Source organism: Papilio polytes, unplaced genomic scaffold (genome assembly GCF_000836215.1).
Source record: "Papilio polytes unplaced genomic scaffold, Ppol_1.0 DF824269.1, whole genome shotgun sequence".
Taxonomy (NCBI): domain Eukaryota; kingdom Metazoa; phylum Arthropoda; class Insecta; order Lepidoptera; family Papilionidae; genus Papilio; species Papilio polytes.
The window spans coordinates 994,550-1,017,127 of NW_013524935.1; the positions used below are offsets into that span (position 1 = coordinate 994,550).

Sequence of the window (22,578 nt, forward strand, 5' to 3'; positions counted from 1 at the left end):
CTTTGAAATAAAAGCGTGTCCTATCTTTCGGCTAGCAATGTTAATCATTGGCTAATCATTATCTATGGTGTATTATGGCTGTCTAGTCGATCGTCAAGTAAAAGACCGTATATTTTCTTAAGTAAATAATTTTAATAAACTCTATTTTCTAATGTAAGGGAATTGTTAATTATACCTCAAGAACCAAGTATGGCACCAAGGGGCTGAGGATTGCTTAAAATTTGGAGCAGTTCTCGATTTTGGTAAGCTTATTATTGTTGTTTGTAGCTTCCGTAATTATAATCCACTTTCTTTTATAATTACTTCTAAATTTATCTATTCTTGTTTTCCAATATGTTTTTAAAATATTTACCATAATTATAAGGTAAATACGATTTTGGAATCTTAAAAGTATCTCATATTGTAAGTCCATCTGGGATACCCTTTCACTTCAGTTTGTACGATATTTTCGTGCTCTACTTATTTCGAAGGTGTTTTTTTATCCATTGTTCTGACCTGAAGTGTTAGCTACGCCGTCGTATACCAATTCACCGTTTTTATTTAATTTTAAAAGTAATTTCTATTTTGTAATAGTTCAAGTGCTCACATTAATTATTATTCTATTATGATACAAATAATTAAAATAATGACCTACTTAAGTTTAGGGAATATTGCTATAATTTAGAAACTGATCTTATTTGAGATTTAATAATAATAGTAAGTACACACACAGTAATAATAACATGTAAAAAACATTTATTAAATTCAGTTTACAAAATGTGATTTCAATAACTTACAGAATTTTTTCAAATTTATCTAAAGCTGTTGGATATAACCAGTTTAACGGCAATAGGGGAAAATTATTAAAAATAAGACTTAATGATTTTTTTTATAAAATAGCTTTCTTGAAAAAAATATTTGAACATTGAGGGCTTATATTTTGAAACTCCATAAATATTCAATATTGTGTGAAAAGAATTGAAAATGTCTAGGTAAGTGTCAGACATGGTCAACATATAAAACCATAAAAAGAAAAGAAAAAACAATAACTGGTTATGTTATACCTAAGAACAATTTATCTAAATAAATATTTATACATTGATATCATTTGACCTCTTGACCTTTTATCTTTTATTAGTAAGAAAGACATATTGTAATGTTTTTTATTCATTGACACATTTTCATATGATTATCTACATTTCTACTTGAATCACTATATAAATCAATTGTAATCATATTTGTACTAATATTATAAATACGAAGGTTTAGATGGATGGATGTTTGTTGGAGTTTGTAGCCTAAACAGCTAAACGGATTTTGATGAAATTTGGCACAGACGTAGAGGATAGAATGGGAAGAACACATAGACTACGCAGTTTTGTTTTTTTAAATTTCAAATGGTGGTTTAAAGTCGCGGGCGGAAGCTAGTTTACTATAAATTGACCCATGCATATAAACTAACCAAAGATACGATGGACCTATGAATATTTGGAGTAATTTAAAGATATGTGTAAAGTCAAAGCAGTGGGCCAACTTAGGGTATGTGCCAAGCACCTCAGTGAGGACATATAGTAAGCTCACTTTACATCCGATCAGCTGCCAATACAATCAGCTGCTGAACTGTGCAGATAGAAATAGTTATGTTTCTAAAAAAAAGCCTTAAATTTTTATTGCATGTGTTGAAATAATATAGTGTTCTGTTAACAATAAAAAAAATCCTAATAGGCCCGCAATGCATGTGTAGTTCCTATGGTATTGGGCATGTCAATGGATGTTGATAACCTTGATGTTTCTGCATTTGTTTGCCCAATTTTATTTTAATAACAGGGATGATAGGTTAATGTTCCACCACTATTACACCATAACTATGGTCTACCAACATGGTATTCTCTTTGACCCTCATTATTTTTTGCGTAACGGTAGTGAAATCATGAAATCGCCCTTGTTGTCATTAAATAAATACATTTTTTTATTCCTTGTTATTTGTAATCAGTATTGGTTTTAGCACTATTAACACCCTTGGCAAGATATCTACAGTGGCCCCTTTTTTGCGTTCTATCTATCGTGGAGGGTTGGTGTTAGTAATTCACTAATTTTTGCCCTTTCCTGTCCAGCGCGTTTTGTGATCGTCCAACCGCGCCCTAACTTATGATTAGCATTGTCTGTAATTTGCAATAGATCATATATTTTTACGCAAAAAATGTAATACTCCTGTGCTTAACTAAATCTAATAAAAAATGAGGAAAACAGCTGATCTATTACTAAGTATGTTATTCTCTATTAGTTCTCTATTCTCTAATAGTTATTAACATAAGTCACGCAATCAACTCCACCTGAGAAACCCTATAAAATATGACATTGTATCTCTGTTGATGTCTCGTTGCTGGGAACTTAAAGTGGCTCAAAGTGCACTTTAAGTTATGCTCAGTGCATAATTGCCGTATACTTAAGTATGCACTTAAGATGTGCTTGAGACATACCACTTGTTTAATTATATCTTCTTTTTTTAAAAAAATGAGATGAAAACAGTGTTGAGACACATTTTAGTTGACTTTGAATTATGATCTTTTTGCTTACCAGTTCATTGGTCAAATCAATACTTCGTTGCGTATAGAATTTATTATTTTACACACAGTGTTAGTAGCGTTTATTTTATTAGAGTATGAGCTTTCACCCGCGTGAAATTGAAAAAACACAAGCAAGTAGCCTATGCGTTCATCCAGACTATGCTCTAAGTCTTTACCAAATATCATCGGAATCCGATTAATCGTTTAGGCTGCAAACTCTTACAAACATGCATCCATCTAAACATTCGCATTCACAATAATAGTAAGAAGTACGATAGTAAGATGTCCATATAACATTGTCATATTTCTTGTGATTTAGTTACGGGTGTAATAATTATTTCACAAAATAGTTTACATTAAACATAAAGTGGAATACGAAGGCGCGTATAAGGATACAATTAAAATTGAAACGAGTAAACTATGAAAGTAGTGTACTATTCTATTTCTCGTTTATACTCTCCCTCAGCGGATTGGACCAGTGTTCAGTGCTTGTGGTTTTATTCTAATTTGGGAGAGACTGGCAACAATACTCTGATTCTGGAGATCTTCGTAGGTGTACGCGTTGTAAAGATTTTAAACAATAGTGTACTAGGCTGGTCTTTCGGCAGTTTAAAATAATGATAACGGATCGAGAGAGATGTTTTTTTAATCTGCCTTATCTCTTTCTAAGTCGGAAGAATATCTGGTTTACGCGCATGATTTTTATTTTTACAAACTATCATTAAATACATGTTTTGTTTTACAATGGACCATCTTATCAATGTAGTATGTTTTTAGTTGATTTCTTAGTATTGTACTAATGTGTGAAATTATCTATAAAATCTATAGCAGTTTCTCACACCAACTACAAATATTATGGACAGATATTCGTGTTCCGAGCCGTGATTGTTATGAGATGTATTGTGTTATTGAACACTACTCGTTTTGTTCGTCCATTTTGGATTATTAGCCGAAAATATTTTTCATCTAAAGATCAATATTTATAGATCTCATCTCGGTAGACTTTGGCTTATCCAAGATATTCAATCTCCAAATATAAAAGGTTAAAGCATCGAAATAGGAATGAGAAGACATATTTTTTAAAATAAGGTGGGAAACAAACAAGCGGCCACCTGAATTCGCCGAAATGGCGAAGCGACCCCTGTTCATAGACATCCACAGTTGCAGATGCGTTGCTTACCCTTAATTGTCGGAGGAGGAGACAGATGGTAAGGGAAAATTTCCTCTTTCTGAGCGTCTCCTCCGACGTCAAATCCACTTTTCCTTCCCATCCTCTTCTATTCAGAATAGAGCGAAAAGGACAAAAAATTGATCTATAATTTAAGAGCTTTTAAAGTAGGATAGATGTTTTTTTAATATCTGTTATCAAAATAATCTTTAGATCGATTTAGTATCAATTATGGGTTTCTGTATGTATACCAAAAGTTAGATAGTTTCTTACCCTTAATTACAGGGTTTTAATTATGTCTTTATTATTTATTTTATTACAGAGTGCTCCTGGTGTAAACTGCATTCCCAGCCCGCTTCCCTCCACGCCCAGTGACGTAGCAAGATGGCGCAGGTCGGTGCCAACATGGAATACCAGGAGTACAAGTGGGCCTATTCAATCATGGACTCATCGAAGTAAGTTTTTTTTAATATAACGAGTGCAAACATTTGTAACTGATGATTTAGTGATTTGTAGATATTTCGTATACCTTAAATTTTAAGCCAGCAGTATTCTAAAACTGGATTCATTGTATTTAACTTTGTTAGTGGGCTAAATGAAATTACTTTGACAATTATAACTACATTTCTAAATTCCCTACCAATTTCCAAATAACACAGGCAAATTTCTTTTAAGAGCATGCGCATAATCATAAATCTAAACTTCTCTATGCTTAGATAAATTTGAAAAATGTGGAACGTTGCTTTTCATGATGTAAGCCTAGGGTTTTGTTTTGTCACAACAATACACAACAATTACGAGTATTTTAACCTAAATTACTCTGTTATGAGTCTATACTAGTAGAATTGTACAATATACAGCATTCGAAACAGTAAAAATAAGGAAATGTTCAAGATCAAGCCAAATTTTGGCTACTCTCTCTTTAAACGATTAAAATAGATCCATATTATCTTTATCTTGCAAATAAATCTGCGCCAAAATGTGTCCTTAGTGGTCACCAATTCGACGAATCTATAGATATCTCTTGTAATCCGTTAACCGTTGTTTTGTTTTATTCTGATTTTTCGAAGATGTTTAGTGTTCTCAATGCAAATACGATCAGTGTACAGCCTAAACGCAGTCTTATTGAATATTAAACGCGGAATACAGTTGGAGAAACACTTTCACAATAAACGAAACTTGGGCAGCTGTTGTTGCATGCGAATTAACTGAAACAAACGTATCTCGATATAAGCAATGTTTATATAGTTCCAACGAAATTAAGTAAATAGAGAAACGTCCAATTTATATCAAACTACTTTATGTCCGCGACTCCGTTCGCGTGGAATTAAGAAAGCAATAGTGATGTGTACTTCCAGACTTTCCTCTACATCTATGTCAAATTTTGTCGAGGTCCGTTCATCAATTTAGACTACAAACTTAATCAATCATCCAGCCATTTAAACTTTCGCATTTACAATATTGGTAAGATTTTACACATCTCACAAACAAATCTGGATCTGGGTTTTCATTGTTTAACGGTCCTTTTGGTAGGAAAAAAACCTTTCGTGAAATCGTATCTACTTACATTAATTATATAGATACATTTAAATAAACATAACTGTGTTCTTTCAAATGATATAGATTAAAATATTTAGATTAGATAATTGGTTACTTCCCACGCAATTTCCTCTCAGCGGCTCGAAGTTCTTAAGTAACACAATAATATCTATTTATTGTGTTACTTTCTTTTGATCGAGGCTTCAATCTATATTGTAACCGTTCTCACACATCAAAGAGTATGTTTATTAAATAGTCTTGTCTATGGCCACGCTTTATTCACACCGATCTCTATTGTAAAGCAAGGTTTGGTATATACTTCACTTTTAGTTTCTAATTTACTGTTATCTTGCCTGTTGGTATACAAAAGGCCAGCTACTATTTGATTTTATTAAAGTTTTAATTATTTATTAAAATGTAAACATTAAAATCACGGGGATACCTAGATATCGATGTTTCCATAACGGTAAAAACAATTGCAAATTAAAATCACAAATAATCCATTGCTCCACATAATTTTATTGTATTGTATAAACTAGTAAGCGACTGTTGCCCATAGATATCTGAATTTGCATATATTGACACGCAGAAAGAGGATATTTCCTCTACTTATACGTCCCATCCCTATGCAAATTCCCCTCCCCATCATTTTCACGTATGGAAACTATGGAAATGGTTTATTTAGACCTCTGGCACGTCTCTACACGCCACAATAAGTAACAAAGTAATTGCTTCTCTATCTCTGAATTCTAAATACAGTATCTAACTATGATAACTCAAACCTCTGTAAGTTCAAAAAATAATATGTTCCCTTCCCATCAAAGCCTAAAACCTCTACAACATAGACCCTTGAAAACTTAAAACCTCTATAACTTCAAAAAATAATATGTTCCCTTGGACTTTAACTTATTGAGGTTCTTTGTACATGATATAATCCATACATGAATTTGAAATGAGCAAAACATCATTCAATTGTCAGTACAAAGTGGCTTACACCGGCAGTTAGACAACGCCTAATTGGAGAGGGCTGGATGTACCATTACGTTTCATTAGACCTCACAATCTACCGCCCGAGTGGCCTATGCCACTTTAATTAGGCCAGGGATGACTTACATTTTCATTATTGATCGATGTTATATTTAGTTATTGTAATTCTTGTAGTCAGATAAATATGGTTTCCAGTTGGTCAGGACTTCGGACATAATTTATGTTGCCTCTTTAAGGTAATATTAGTATGTCAAAATCTTTAGTGTTAAAAATTTAAAGGAATAAATGAAGAGAAGAATTACAAAAGGTCAATATTAGAAAATTACGAAATGGGTATGCACAGGATAGGAAGGCGGTATTGACATCGAAAATTTACGTCATAGAAAATAAAAAAATATGCCCGAGCTTTAAATAAATGTAAACCACAGTTTCTTCACTCTAAATGTGAAATTAATCTGAATTACGCAATAACCTATTATTAATTTGGAATATGATGAAAACATTAGAAACGACCTAACTCGATGTTACATAACCATGGGCATCCACTTCTTGAAATTGAACAAGATAGACATACAACATAATAAAAGGTGTACACATTTTTGATTATTCAGGGTGTCAGCCTGCCTGATCTCAATGCTACTGATAGTGTACGGCAGCTTCCGTTCCCTGAACATGGAGAGGGAGGCGCGCGAGAGGGCGGAGAGGGAAAGAGAGGCCACGCTGCTGGGAGGCAAGCCCGCACCCTCCTGCTCACACAACAGCAGTAAGTTTACAACTAATTTACAAAAAATACCCTTAGCTCTATGTATTAGCTTTTGCTTACCATTATTTCTACGTGAAATTAAAAAAAATAGCCTGTTTTCTTCCAGACACTATGTTCTACGTCTATGCCAAATTTCATCGTTTTCCGTTCAGCAGTTTAGGCTACAAACTCTAACAAGTATCCATCCATCTAAACTTTCGCATTTATAATATTAGTAACATTATTAAGATTGATCTTACTAATGTTACAAATGCGAAAGTTTAGATGGATGGATGTTTTTTAGAATTTATAGCCTAAACTGTTTAAGGAATCTCAATGAAATTGGCCAATGATGTAGAGAGTAGTCTAAAAGTTCTTCTATATGTGTTCACATAGCTTACTCTTTCTAACCCTATGTGGACGGAGTCGTTAGCAGAAGCTAGATTGTTTATAATGCATGCTATAAAGCTTAATAATTATTTGCATCATGGTTTTGATTAAGTGTAACCTTTTGGTAAATTTTAGCTTGTGTGATTAAATCCATTTACCCTGATCGTCATAACCTTTTTTGAATTTTTTGTATTTTTGTATTGTATGTAAGCTTTTTTGTATTTTAGTTAATAGATTTATACTATACGATTTAGAATTTTAATAGTATGTTGTACTGGTTTCGTTCCAGATGTGCAGACGCTGAACACGATGCAGGCGCTGTGCTTCCCGCTCGGCTCCTCCGTGGCGCTGCTCATCATGTTCTTCTTCTTCGATTCCATGCAGACCCTCGTCGCCATTTGCACTGCCAGTATGTCATTATATGCTATGTTTTTCATAAAATAAGGATAGTAACAGTGGTTTTAACAGTGGTAGAGCCCGCTTTAACATCTTCGCACTGTAGGGCTCGCCCGGTGTAATACCACAACCACACAGAAAACAGGCGTCAAGTGGAAGAAATTTCGCGTACAGTCTGATGAGTGTGGTGCCGGAGGACTAATTTTAATCCTTTTCCCTTCCCACCCTTTTCTTAAGAGGAAAGGATGGGAAGGAAAAGTTGATTTGACGGTGGAGGAGACGCATAGGAAGGGGAAATGTCCTCTTTATGTGCGTCTCCTCCATCAATTAAGGGTAGACAACGCATCGTATTATATTATAAACGCACTCATATTATAAAAAAAATGGCATTTCAAAGTCTAAAGCCTTATAAGACACACTTTTATATTTAATGTCCAAATGTTTACAAGGTTCCTATAAATTAGAGATATAGACCCCATAGTTATTAATAAACAAGTCAAAATTGCCAGATGTATGTCAACTTCAAAACAATCGGTTAGTGATACAAGGCTAGTTTTTTTTATTATTATTATTTTTTGAATTGCAACACTGCGGATTTCCGCGACTGTACAAGAAAACGGTAGTTGTCGTAGGCATAGATTCCAATAACTCATTATTGTTTATGCCAGTCCAGTGACTCACCTGGCTTAGTGTTAGCCAGTCGTGTGAATTAAAACTGACGATAACGATAGTTATCACAAGCGTAGATTGTAATAACTCACAAGCCGTATTATTGTTCATGCGAGTCCAGTAAGCCAACTCAACATGTAAGCCGGTTATAAAGATTACGAAATTGACTGAAAGTTGTATTTCTGTGTGATAGTAATAGCATGCGCTGCGCTGGCGTTCCTGCTGACCCCGCTGTGTCAGTACGTGGCGGGCGGCGCGGCGGGCGCGGGCGGCGCGCGCGCCTGTGGCCGGTACTCCGCCCCCGAGCTCGCGGCTGCCCTACTAGCTGCCTCCATTGTCGCTGTCTGGGTGCTTACCGGACATTGGCTGCTTATGGATGGTCAGTATACTGATCTTCTTTATTCTTTTTACTTCTTGAAAAAAAAAACAGAAACAAACCCGAGTTTTTTCTAAATAGCACAAAAATTTCACCCATTTCTTTTAAGTGCGTTCCTTCTTGTTGTTAGAGTGATTTCCAGTCCTACTTAGTTCTTCTTGACTTCCAGATGAGACACGACATTCAAAAAGAATATTTATAAAATACAAATTTATTGATCACAAAATATTACAAATCTTGAAAATAAGTGGTAGCACATCTACTCTGAAAACATCTTTTTAACTACATAATAGTAGATGTAAATTAAATATGAATTAAAGTTATTTCAATCGAATAAAAGAATATAAGAATAAGCATGACGTATACAAAAATATACTTAAATTTATCTCTACCATAGTCAAGAGATCACTAAAAGTCATTAAATATAGATTTACTACCACCCTTAGGTACTTTGAGTTAGCAACAAGTATAACAATTATATTGTAAACTAGCTTTAGCCCGCGACTCCGTCCGCGCGGAATTAAGAAACAAAAGTGTGTAGCCTCTGTGTTCTTCCAGACTATCCTCTACATCTATGCCAAATTTCATCGAAATCCGTTCAACCGTTAAGGCTGCAAACTCTAACATCCATCCATCTAAACTTTCAAATTTATGATATTAGTATGATTTATGATATTTCAGCAATGGGCATGGGTCTTTGCGTGACGTTCATCGCGCTGATCCGCCTTCCCTCGCTGAAGGTGTCCACGCTGCTGCTCACCGGCCTGCTGCTCTACGATGTCTTCTGGGTCTTCTTCTCCTCCTACATCTTTACCACCAACGTCATGGTTAAAGTCGCCACCAGGTAACACACAAATATATGTAAATTACAGTGGAATAGGGAACATTTTTTCACCGGTAACTTTGTACGGTACATTAGTTCTCACCTCCATAGATTTACTAAAATACCACAGTAGGCTGTAGGTGTTCTAAGGCATTTACCTATACGAATATTATAAAGATGAAGGATTTTTTTTTTATATGTATTGAAATAACTCAAAAATTATTGGGCTGATTTCAAGCTACGTTATTACTATTATAGGCTGTCTTTTATTATTTTTTTTAATTTCACACAGACGAAGCCGAGAGCAGCGGCTAGTTTGGTTTATAAAACTGTATTTGTAAATGTTTTGTATAATTGTTTCCAGGCCTGCGGAGAACCCTATGAACGTGGTGGCTCGTCGGCTGCAGCTGGGCGGGGCTATGAGAGACGCTCCCAAGCTGTCTCTGCCCGCTAAGCTCGTGTTCCCCTCCATGCATCATCAGGGACACTTCTCCATGCTGGGTAAGTAGATTTAACAAAGGTAGACAAATTATATGTATAACTAGCTGTCGCTTTGCATTGAATTAAAAAAAAAAAACAAGAGAGTGGCCTATGTGTTCTTCAAACTTTCTATATCTATACCAAATTTCATCTAGATCCGTTCAGCGGTTTTAGCTACAAAGCCAAATAAATATCCATTCACCTAATCTTTAGCATTTATAATATTAGTATACTAGCTTTCACCAGCGACTCCGTCCGCTTGGAATAAAAAACAAAAGTAAGTAACTTATGTGTTCTTCCAGACTATGGTCTACATCTATGCCAAATTTTATCGAGATTCGTTCAGGTATTTAGGCTACAAACTCTAACAAACATCCAACCATCTAAACTTTCATATTTTTGATATCAGTAAGTTTTCATGCGAACAGAGCGCCGGGTACAAACTAGTATTAAATTATAATTATTGAATAGGTCTGGGTGACATCGTGATGCCGGGGCTGCTGCTGTGCTTCGTGCTGCGCTACGACGCCTACAAGAAGGCCACGCTCGTCTGCCAGATGGGGCAAGTGCCCGGACCTCGGTCCATGGTATGTACTTTTTAGGCTTTATTTCAAAAACATTACACTACTAGCTTTGGCTCCCGACTCTGTCTGCATGGAATTAAAAAAAAAACAAAACAAAAGTGACTAGCCTATGTGTTCTTCCAGACTATCCTACATCTATACCAAATTTAATCGAAATCCGTTCAGTCGTTTAGGCTACAAACTCTAACATTTCGCATTTTTAATATTAGCTTGATTGTCAATATCATACTGCTGTCAATACTGTACTATTGTCTACTGTTATACTGTCAATACCGTACTATTGTCTACTATTGTACTGTCAATACTGTACTATTGTCTACTTTTGTACTGTCAATACTGTACTTTTGTCTACTTGTACTATTGTACTGTCAACATTCTCCTGTTGTCAATGTTGTACAGTTGTGAATGTATCCATTGTCGTTGTCAGGGGTCGCGGCTGACGTACTTCCACTGCTCGCTGCTGGGCTACTTCCTGGGGCTGCTGACGGCGACGGTGTCTGCGGAGGTGTTCAAGGCGGCGCAGCCCGCGCTGCTCTACCTCGTGCCCTTCACGCTGCTGCCGCTCCTCACCATGGCGTACGTCAAGGTAAGCTACCCACTTAGTTACTTAATTGAGGAATGTGTAATTTTCAACTGACATGGTGTCTTACAAATATAAAACTTGTCAAATATGAATAATGAAAAACCAAAAAATATGTTAATCTCGGGAACCTGATATTTGGGTCCGTATCCTAAACGTTCACTAGACTAAGTATTATATCAATACAAAATTTCAATAAATATGTAAAAATAAAATAAATGCATCCCATGGAAACCGTGATAAATAGCCTATATGTTCTTCTAGACTATTCACTACATCTGTTACAAATTTCATGGAAATCCGTCAATCAATAGGCTACAAACTAACAAACGTCCATCTGAACTTTCGCATTTATAATATTAACTAGCTATGCGCGTGCGGTTTTATCCGTATGAAATTTTTATTTTATTGTTTACATTTTGTGAAATTCTCAATTGCAAATGTCAAAATTTAAATTTTCTTCGTTGATGTTGGCAGCTTGTAGTTTATGGTCTCTTTCCCACATTGGGGTTTTTATCCAAAATATTTACCCCCTAAGTTTGATGGCGTTAACATATATAGCCTAAAGCTTGACGCAAGTGTGGGGCATTTTATTAGAATAAGAATTATACAAAATTATACTATAATTGCTCACATCTTAGGCAACAAAGAAGTGTGTGTTTACGCTTTATTGTATAAAATATATATGTTTTTAGGGCGATCTGAGAAGAATGTGGAGTGAGCCGTTCATCGCGCCGAATGGAAAGTCCGGCGCTGACTTCGACGTGTGAAGCAAATCGCTGAACTATGCTATGTCCCCGGCGCGCCGCGACACAAAGGTCACTTTACAATTTATAAATATGCTTCATTTATAGTCTACAAATTACTATGACAGTGTTGCCAGTTATAGAAATGGCAATAGACAACTCTAATCTGTCAGTTGAATAACCTGATAATGAAAATATAAATTTCGTTATTTTGTAGAAAACGTATGTAAATGCTACTGGAAACACTTATTTAATTTAAAAACATTGTCCACGGCAATTATTTTCAAGTTCTTGGCAATTTTATGCCTTAAATGTTGAAAATTATAAAAGTGTTGCGATTTAAAAAGGCGATTGAGGTGCCCTCAGATTTTTATATTCTGTCAGGTTGCACGGAAAACTTTTCAGTAGTAATTTATGATTGTAAAGATAAAAAGCATAGACAAATTTCTTAGGTTTATATTATCTGTCATCTGTCACTTGTCAAATGTCAGTGTTACCATTTCCTGGCAGAGTAATTTTTGTTTAACTATAAATTGTTACATATTTATACTTTTAGAAGCTTTAGAAGTTTGTGTTTCTGTATTCATAGTTGTTTGTATGAAAGTCTGTTAATAGTTACATCGTAATTCTATTGTCACGATTGGCTTATAAAATTGTTATACATTAAGTTTTAATATATATGGCTTAGTGGGTCACGTTATATTTTAAGGTACACAATGTAAAGTATGTAGATGTCAACGATTTAGTTACATAAAGTATTTTCTGCTGTAAAATGAAGCAAATTCTATTAACATTTTGACTTCTGTCAGATTGTAAGCGGCAAATTACGTGAGGTTTTTGATTCGTTTCAATATTCGGCCGTCAGTAATTTCATGGTTATACTTAAGCAGCCCCTTAGTGAAGATTTCTCTCACTGGATATTCTCTAAGTAAAGAACTACTTTGTAGTTAGTGATGTAGAGGTAACTTTTCGCTTACATATTCTCATATAGTCTGATCAGGAATATAAAAAACTAGCTGTTGCTTACGACTTCGTCCGCGTAAAATTAAAAAAATATATGTTACAGATAAATTACCTTATTATTGGTGAACGAATTATTAAATCAGACCAGTTGTTTTTTAGATACAAAATTACCAATCTTTCCTCTTTATAATATTACTGTATCTTCAGTAATCTTACTTCATACTAACATTATAAATGCGAAAGTTTAAATGGATGGATGGATGTTTGTTAGAGTTTGTAGCATAAAGGGCTGAGGGGATTTCGATGAAATTTGATATAAATGTAGAGGATAGTCTGAAAGAACATATAGACTACTCACTTTTGTGTTTTTTAATTACACCCGGAGGGAGCCGCGGGCGAAAGCTAGTCTTACCATATTGTGAAAAATTCTGGAATATCCTTATTAAAACAACTCATGGATATTTTATATTCTTGGTTAGGCTATAAATTTGTTAATCAGTTAATTTTTGACTTGATGTGGATTTAAATGAGAACATAAGATGTTTAGAGTAAGTAATGCGCTTTTTTTCTTTAAGGTTTGTTGTAAAATGAAGTTACACAGGGTGACTTTGAAAGAGTTCATGTTTTTAACCCAAAACAATGTTGTATACTCAGTTATTAATGTTGCTTCTCTTGAACCGACTTCAAATGTTTTTAATTCATCCTTTTTAGCATGGATCATTACTATTTTTTTTTTAATAAAAAGGTAGCAAGTTGGTGCTTCTTTTTCAATTTTTGCAGTTAAAAACTCACATTTTTTATATATCTTACAATCCCTTGTATTTGAATTTTGCTCAGATTAGTTTTCGTTATTTTTGTCAATATTAGATTATATTTTATTATTGATAAATTTATGAACATTATGAATATTATTAACAAAGTACAATTTCAAAGTTTTTTATGCAGCTGGATTTTCAAGGATTTTTTTATTGCTCGGTATGTACATTCAATAAATTATTTTTGTATGTCTAAAACGTAAAATATGCAAGTTAATGTTTATTTACTTTTAGTTTTATAAATACATTATTATTTTATATTTAAGAGAAGCAACATTATAACATAGGTATCCATGTTTTAAAGAAATTATGTCAATAAATATCTTCCAACGCTAATTGAATTCAGTGTAGAAAATATATTGAAATTTGAAAAAGATGTCAGTGCCAAATGAAAAAAGGCTTGTCAAATAGTTCACAAAATTGTATTTTTTATTAACAATTTGTTACAATTTTTTTAATCAAAATACGTGATAACTCTTAATTAACCTTTTGTTAGAATCTCAAGTATTTGAAAAAATTTAAATATGCGTAAAGGCACTTTAAATACATTTTAACAATAACATAATGCTATTAATGTACAGTCAGCTGCGGAAATATGTATTAATTTATAAAACTTGTATATGCCTTTGGTTTCAAAAATATTTTTTCAGTTAGCATAAATTTGTGGAAAGCAAACAAATGACAAACACATTTTGTGTGAAAACAAGTTTTTGAAACTTGAAGATTTGTAAATGTATGCAGTTGATTATAAATAATTAAATCGAAAAAAGCAAAAACCTGTAATTTAGCATATTTGCACATAGCTGACTTTTCAACCTACTTGCATTGTCAACCTTAAATGACATACCAGAATGGGTACAAGGTATTCTCAACTGTACAGTGAGCTTCATAAATATGTATACATTTACAAAACTTCAGATATCTGTATCTGCTTTAGGTTACAAAAATATACAAGTAATTTTTCATATACTTCCAACCTAAAAAAAATGATTTTGACTAACACTATTTTGAAACAGACCTATACAAGTTTTTAAAGTTTTGTAAATGAGTACATATTTATGCTGACTGTACATGAATAAAGACGATTCAAGAATACTCCTTAATTTTTCTTTAGCAATATGTCTTTAGATAAAGTTTGTCTTTTTATACTTTCTATGATTTTGAAAACTCCTATATATCTCGATTTTTTACTTTGTAAGTATTTTGTTATACTCTTTATGTAACGAACAACATTTTGTATCATTGTTTTACGATCAACTATGTTATCACTGCCTTCGACTGATGTTTTCAATGGATTTGTTTCTATTTGTTGAAAAAAAAAAGTATTATAGAAAAAATAATAGTTTTAATAAACAACTAACTGTTGTTGCAGACAACTGTGTCGTTTTAAATGTAAATTATTTGAATTTAATGAAAGAAGTTATGTTAGATTTAAGTAAATAAAAATTAATGTATTTGATATGTGTGATTTTTGAGGTTAACACTAACAATTTTTTTATATTAATTTTCGATTTTTTTTTACAATCTACGTAATTGTTAATTTTGTAAGTTAATTGTAATACTATTACTGAGTAGTGTTTTCTTGTAGAAAAGTGATATAATTTAATTGAGGCTTGTATACATAAACATCTTGTATACATTTGATATTCGGAAAATATTGTGGATCTCCTTGTATCTCTTTAAATGAACTATAAATCTTTAATATTGTTTAATTTGAATGACTTTAAGAGTATTTTTTGGATAACTATATTATAATGATTGTAACGGTTTTCCATTATTGTACATACATAATGAAATTAATTAAAATTCAATGTTATTTATATCACTTATCCATCCCATCACAACTGTGTAAATACTTCCCACGCATGACATTCTAATTAACCACAAAAATGGTAAGCATTTAATATTTTTATATGTATGTGCTTACAATACCTAATAAAAATATTAAATGATTCATAGACTTTTATTTTAAAAATAAATACACCCTGAATTTAATATGGTAATTGAGAAATAAAATTTTAAACTTTAGAAAACCCGCTTCATATTTTTAGTGAATGTTTAGATATATGGGAGGCTCAATGGAAGACAGAAAATGTACAAATTTTAACTTGAGCTGAGTAATGAAGATTAAAAAGTTATATAAACAATCGATCCAAATTACAACTGATAACATTTTTTAAGGAATTATAAGGATATAAAGAAATTATAAGGTTGTGAAATAAAAAAACTTTTATGTTACTTTTATTTGCTTGCTTCTATAGCTTTATTTGTGTCTCTCTTCTGAATAAATCTTAATTGTTTTTTCTTCATCCGTTTTAGTTTAGCAGTGTTAGTAATTACTTGCACAATCTCTGATTTCTGTTTGTTTTCTGCAGCCCGTTTTATATTTTCTCGTCGCCTCTCTTTACGTTCTAGTTCTTTCTCTTTAAATTGTTCTAAAAGACTTTTAGACAGTTCTTTTGTGCGTTTCATTTCCATACGTAAAGCAGTCTTTTTCTGAAAATCTGACCTCAGTCCTTTTGTTTTATTTATTGATGAAAACCTAAATAAAGGAAATAGTTATAAATGTGTTTTAATTACAATTCAAACAAAAAAAAAATACTGATGTCTATAAAACTTACCTTTCTTTTTGAGATTTCCAAAATCGACCAGATTTAGGTTTTCCCCTAATTTCATCTTGTTTCTCTTTCTTTTTAGGTTGTTTCTTTACAACTGATTTCTCACTGCAATCAGTATCCTGATTCTTCTTTATGTTTTCTATTAAAGAATTAACTTTAATGTCTGTTTCTGAAGACATTTTTACAATTTTTAATACTAATTGATAAGTTTTAAATTTTTATAAACACGTGTGTTTGTTGTCTTCGCCTTCAATCCATAGAAAATAAAGTGACAGTTGACAGCAGTCGGATTCTCGCATAGACAAATGGAGTTTTTTCATGATAAATGGTAATGAGCATCAATGATCGTTCAGCCGCGGTATTTTAACGGAAATAGAAAATATGTCAATGTCAGTTAAAATTGTCATTGAACTGTCAAAATCGCAATAGCAGATAGCTTTTATACGTTTAAAAAGATAAATATGCTGTGATTTGGTGATTCAGACGTTCGTGGCGAGTTTAATTACTTTACCAGTCAATTTCGTATTCATAGTTTTAATTACTGCGTGTTCTAATTAGTGAAAGTTATATATTTACCCGAAGTATTTACCACACCCATAGGTTTGGTGTTTTTAAACTCTTATCTGAAAAAGGATTCGTAATTCCAATATGCCGGTGAGTCAGTGTACGGTGGTTGTTTATGTTTTAAGTTTTATAAAATGTCCGTCGGTTTAAAACAAATTGAACATTCCAGGCGTATCATTCGACGTTAGTTGATTACACGCAATCAGTTGGAAACTTGGCTCTGTTGCCATTACGCACTACTTACAGGGGCCCAGCGCCCACCAATCCTAAACAAGAATTGGATGTTATCGACGAAGCACTTAACTATTTTAAGGCCAATGTATTCTTTAGATTTTATGAGATCAAGGTAAATTTTTAATAAAATAAAGAATTTAAAGTACCTACAGCCTGATAAAATTGCTTAAACGATTGTTGAAGTACTAAATAATAGACACTTTAAACAAATTAACTATAAAATAAAGTATTTTGCAGTCTGATGCTGACAGAGTTCTTATTTACTTAACTCTGTACATATCGGAATGTTTGAAAAAATTGCAAAAGTGCTCTAATAAGAACCAAGGCCAGCAGGAGATGTATATGCTTGCCATATCAAAATTCGACATTCCTGGAGAGTATGGATTCCCTCTTAATTCAGTGTATGCTAAACCTGCTAGTACTCAAGAAGCAGGTTAGTCATCATACTAGCATATAAATGTGAAAGTTTAGATGGATGGATGTTTTTTAGAGTTAGTAGCATAACTGCTGAATGGATCTCAATGAAATTTGGCATAAATGGAAAGGATAGTCTGGAAGAACACATAGGTAACTTGAAATGTGTTATGTCAAAGTTAGTTTCACATAAGATCAAAGCCACCATATTGTTATGTATATATCTTTATTAATAGCAAACCTACCATCAATTGCCTAAATGTATGAAGTTAAAATAATGCAAGAGGCTCCATTTTTTGACAAATGCATAGAAATGAATAAAAAATGATATTGTACTGTATTAAACACTTTCAACTGTTACTCAAAACAGAGTTAAAATAAACTTATAGTGTGTCTAAATAAGATAGATTAGTTTGATAAAGTTTGATAAACTATCGATATTCGGTTTAAAGAATTATCAAACTCAACTAAAATTATTATTTTCTTATTCACTAATTTAGAGGACATTTCTAGTATTGATTACAGTGTAGAGAATTTAGCGATGACAGAAATATTCGCGAAATCCAATTCGATTATGTACGGCTGTAGTAGTAATAAACATTTAAATAAATTAGAGTAAATACTCTCATTATTTGTTATAGTCATTATTAATTTGAGAAAACAGTGTTTTTTTTTATTTCACAAGTTGCAACTATAAATCTATCAATTGAAACTTCTATAAGAATTAAAATCGAAAATCAATAAGATTTATGACTGATTTTACACAACCCGTCCCTACTAAATTTGAAATCAATTGTCAATCTAATCTAAATTATTTAGACACACTATAATTGTTAGCCTTCATGTTGTTCCACACTATGTTATAAATCTACCAAATTTTAACGAGACCTGTTGAGCCCTTTTGGATATACATAGTAACATACATCCATCCATTTAAACTTTCGCATTTATATTGTTAGTGTTTCATTTTTTCCAGATTTGATGAGACAATATTTGCAGCAATTGAGACATGAAACTGGTAACAGAGTGTGTGAGAAGGTGGGTTTGCAGTTTTTACTTATGGATTTAGTTTAATTTCAGGATTCTTATTTTTAAAGACAGCATATATTTGCAAGTATAGTATCTTTATTATTGGGTCTCATCTTTGACGTCATATTTGTCCATGTTATAGAACTATGAAGGTATGTAGTAAAAAAGACACAAAATGAGAACCTCCTTTTTGGACTATGATAAAAAGGAAACCTGGCTGTACTACCATAGATCATAGGAGATATTTAGGGAGAGATAGGGAAAAAGCTGTTTTAGATTATTTGTTTATAGACTCAATTTGTATAGATGTTTTTTACTGCGGAATAAAAGTTTCAATTTTTTTTCAGGTGTTTGCAACCGAAGATGGTAAACCAAGCAAATGGTGGCTCTGTTTTGCTAAAAGGAAATTTATGGACAAATCCCTGTCAGGGCCAGGCCAATAGAAATAGTTAATTAATTATGTATTCTCTTTATTCATATTTTTTTTATTGACATTATTTGTATCATGCATTTTTCTATTCAGTCACATTTTAATCAAAAACTGTATAAGTTATCAAAACTAAGTTTTTTTTTAGTAAAGTATCCTAACATGTGAAATACAATCTTTAAAAAATACCGATTTATTTCATTTAATGTTAAAACAATGCTTATTTTGCTACAATAGAGATTAACAAGAGTATTATTTAAGGACACTGTAAAAATGGTCGAACATCTTTTAAAATTACATAAAAAAAAAGTTTCTGAATATTTCACTTATACTAATATAAAATATCTATTTAAATCTGGCAGTTTGTAAAGAAAATTTCTTTTAAATATTAAACACCATATTCTTTAAGAATTTGTCCAGCTATAACAAGTCTTTGTATCTCCGAAGTGCCTTCATATATTTCTGTTATTCTTGCATCTCTGTAATGCCTTTCCGCTGGCATGTCCGACACGTAGCCCATACCTCCAAGAATCTAATAGACAAACAATATAGTTATTTTATGCCATAATACATTTAAAAAACATATCGAAAAGTGTATCGCTTAGTTATATTAACTGCGATCAATCAACATCTTCAATGCGAAATTAAAATAACCTATGGGTTCTTTCCGACTATATCTGTGCCAAATTTTATTAAGATCAATTGAACTGTTCTGGAGATTACGTAACAAATAACCATCTATCCAAACATTCACATTTTTAAGGATTGTCAAGCAATTAAATAGAAAACAGAACAAACAACTTCATTTTATATTCTGTATTTAAATAATTATTTAGACTAACATATTTTTTGCTACATACAAGTTTATTAATAATAAAAAATACTTAATTATGCAACACTCGGTTTACCTTTTTAAAGTTTTCTAATGCATATATTTGAATAAAATATAAAATACTAGCTGTTGCTCGCGATTTCGTACACGAGAAATTATAAAAAAAAGATATAGCCTATGTTAGTAAATGATAACATAGCTTTTTAATGGTGCAATAATTTGTGTAATCGTCCCAATAATTTTTGAGTTAATACATACAAAAATCCAAAAATACAAATATTTCCCCTTTATTACATTAATATAGGTACTTATAATATACAATTACCTGAATACATTGATGTGATAGATAAGTAGCAGCTTCCGACGCTGCTAACTTAGCCATGGCTGCCTCCTTAGTGTATGGCTGTTTGTTATCTTTGAGCCAAGCAGCACGCCAAGTAAGTAACCTTGCAGACTCTAATTGTAACGCCATATTCGCTAACTTAGTTTGTATAGCTTGCAACTTAGATATAGGCTTTCCGAATGCTATTCTCTTGGACGCATACTCTACTGCCACATCTAATGATGCCTGTAGAAAATAATATTTATTAAAACTACATAAAAACACAGTAAGATGTGATGTAAGGACAGTTTTTCTATCTATTCCAACAAGAGAACAAATACACAATTATATTAGGATAGAAATACAAAGCTAGTAAAATTGTTTACTAGCTCACAAGCCAGTTGCTGGCGCAATCCATAAACACATGACAATAGAGTCAAAAGTGTGAATGCCATTTCACCATACCAAGGGCAGACTTATTAGTGTAAAATCATGCTACTTGAAAATTACTTAGATTTTACATAAGTAGCTGGCACTAGCAATTAGTTTTCATGCAAATTATCCTTAAATAATAACAAACTTTTACCACTGTGAATAACAGATACACTAAAAATACCATTTTTATATATTTACCTGTGCGATACCCAATGCTTGAGATGCAATACCAATCCTTCCAGCATCTAAAGTCATCATAGCAATTTTAAAACCAAAACCGGGCTCCCCTAATATACTGTCTTTAGGCACTTTACAATCTTCAAATATAAGAGAACATGTTGAAGATCCCCTTATACCTAATTTATCCTCCTTCTTGCCTAATTCTAAGCCTTTTATTGGTTTTGGCAGAATAAATGCTGATATTCCTTTATGTTTTAGACTTTTATCTGTAGTAGCAAATACCACGGAAGCTTTACTCTCATATCCATTTGTAATCCAACATTTAGTTCCGTTTAAAACCCATTTGTCACCAGTATCTTTAGCCACGGTAGATGCAGCACCAGCATCAGATCCATTTCCTGGTTCTGACAGTGCAAAACAGCCAACATTGTCTCCTAAAGAAATAGAATTATTTATACAAATTTACTAGATAGTGCATTTTTCATGTTAATATTGCTTTCGGCCGTTACTACCTCCACATGGAGTTAAAAAAACAAAAGCAAGTAGCCTATGTGTTTAAGATTATCCTCTACATCTATGCCAAATTTCATCGAAATCCGTTCAGGAACTTTCGCATTTATAATAATAAGTAAGATAAGATTATGATAACTAAAGAAAACATTTACATAAAATATGTAATCAAAACCATTTATCAACACTTATTACTAAAATTTGTTAATTTTAAAACAAGATAACATATCTTATGTGATTCTTTCATCAAGCAAATATTTATCATATGAAATTTTCAAACAAACCCATACAAAATGGTGTCACAAACTCCTGTTTTTGTTTATCTGTCCCCCAGTGCACAACTGGTCCAAGATACAATGAATTATTCACTGACATTATAACTCCAGCTGATGCACAACCATGTGAGATCTCCTCCAATGCTATTGCGTATGCTAGATAATCTAAACCAGCTCCTCCTAACTCTTCAGGAGTTGCGATAGCCATAAGACCGAGTTCACCCATTTTTTTAATAGCCTCTCCTGGATATTCATGGTTTCTATCATATTTGGCTGCATGTGGCTTTAGCTCTCCTTCAGCGAAATCTCGACATGTTTTGTATAACATTTGATATGTATCAGGTAATGCTGATAGAGATGCGATACATCTTGATTGCTTAGCTGATGTTGATACTGAAATAATTATTTAATTATTGTTATTTTGTTTATTTATGTATAATTAGTAATATGAGATTTATGATAAGAAAATATATTATGAATAATATGTACGTAAGTTTTCTTTCTTCTTATAAATTTATGACTTATGTTATCACTAAACTAAATATTTACCAAATTATAAACAAATAAATTAGCAACGTTTTTATATTATGGAAAGGTCCTTTTTAATTTTAATTTTTAATTCAATGACTTACCAAAGAGATGTACAGATCTTGAGAAAATACTCAACATTTTTAAAAAAATAAAATCTAATAAAAGTAGTACTTTGAACTTTGTATTTTTTATTCAGTCTTATTTGCGGAAATCTCGTTTGTCACAAGTGTCAAGCGGCGGAAGTTGTAATTTGTGTGTAAAACTTACAGAGTATAAACAATTTTTTTTTGCCGAACTTTTCACGATTCAAATTATTTTGTTATTATTAGTAACGAAAAACAAAACCGTTTTTTAAAAATAACTTCCACTAGTCACAATGAAATGTAAACAAAAGTTATGTTAT

General features: G+C 32.4%; 4 protein-coding genes across 5 annotated transcripts; 2 read left to right on the forward strand and 2 right to left on the reverse strand.

The window, feature by feature from the left end:
• The first annotated feature begins 54 nt into the window (after positions 1–54).
• Positions 55–13,071, forward strand: LOC106109374 (signal peptide peptidase-like 3). 2 transcript variants are annotated; one of them, XM_013290852.1, is made up of 10 exons: positions 55–242; positions 4,037–4,169; positions 6,852–7,003; positions 7,650–7,781; positions 8,631–8,816; positions 9,495–9,657; positions 10,001–10,137; positions 10,588–10,703; positions 11,128–11,286; positions 11,976–13,071. In XM_013290852.1, exons 2-10 carry the CDS (start codon positions 4,099–4,101, stop codon positions 12,048–12,050), a joined length of 1,191 nt encoding a protein of 396 aa, XP_013146306.1. In that variant the 5' UTR covers positions 55–242; positions 4,037–4,098; the 3' UTR covers positions 12,051–13,071. The 2 variants fall into 2 exon arrangements, with proteins under 2 accessions (XP_013146306.1, XP_013146313.1); XM_013290859.1 differs by having other exon boundaries at positions 56–242; positions 7,662–7,781.
• Positions 13,072–16,032: 2,961 nt separating this feature from the next.
• Positions 16,033–16,685, reverse strand: LOC106109325 (coiled-coil domain-containing protein 86). The gene is made up of 2 exons (XM_013290783.1): positions 16,426–16,685; positions 16,033–16,346 (listed from the first exon to the last, which is right to left on the reverse strand). The coding sequence occupies exons 1-2, from the start codon at positions 16,599–16,601 to the stop codon at positions 16,046–16,048; spliced, it is 477 nt and encodes a 158-aa protein (XP_013146237.1). The 5' UTR covers positions 16,602–16,685; the 3' UTR covers positions 16,033–16,045.
• A 140-nt stretch (positions 16,686–16,825) lies between these two features.
• LOC106109316 (actin-related protein 2/3 complex subunit 3) lies at positions 16,826–19,199 on the forward strand. The gene is made up of 5 exons (XM_013290771.1): positions 16,826–17,076; positions 17,156–17,332; positions 17,458–17,653; positions 18,611–18,672; positions 19,011–19,199. The coding sequence occupies exons 1-5, from the start codon at positions 17,071–17,073 to the stop codon at positions 19,104–19,106; spliced, it is 537 nt and encodes a 178-aa protein (XP_013146225.1). The 5' UTR covers positions 16,826–17,070; the 3' UTR covers positions 19,107–19,199.
• Positions 19,120–22,403, reverse strand: LOC106109306 (short-chain specific acyl-CoA dehydrogenase, mitochondrial). The gene is made up of 5 exons (XM_013290761.1): positions 22,277–22,403; positions 21,654–22,037; positions 20,878–21,293; positions 20,248–20,490; positions 19,120–19,622 (listed from the first exon to the last, which is right to left on the reverse strand). The coding sequence occupies exons 1-5, from the start codon at positions 22,311–22,313 to the stop codon at positions 19,479–19,481; spliced, it is 1,224 nt and encodes a 407-aa protein (XP_013146215.1). The 5' UTR covers positions 22,314–22,403; the 3' UTR covers positions 19,120–19,478.
• Between the last annotated feature and the right edge of the window lie 175 nt (positions 22,404–22,578).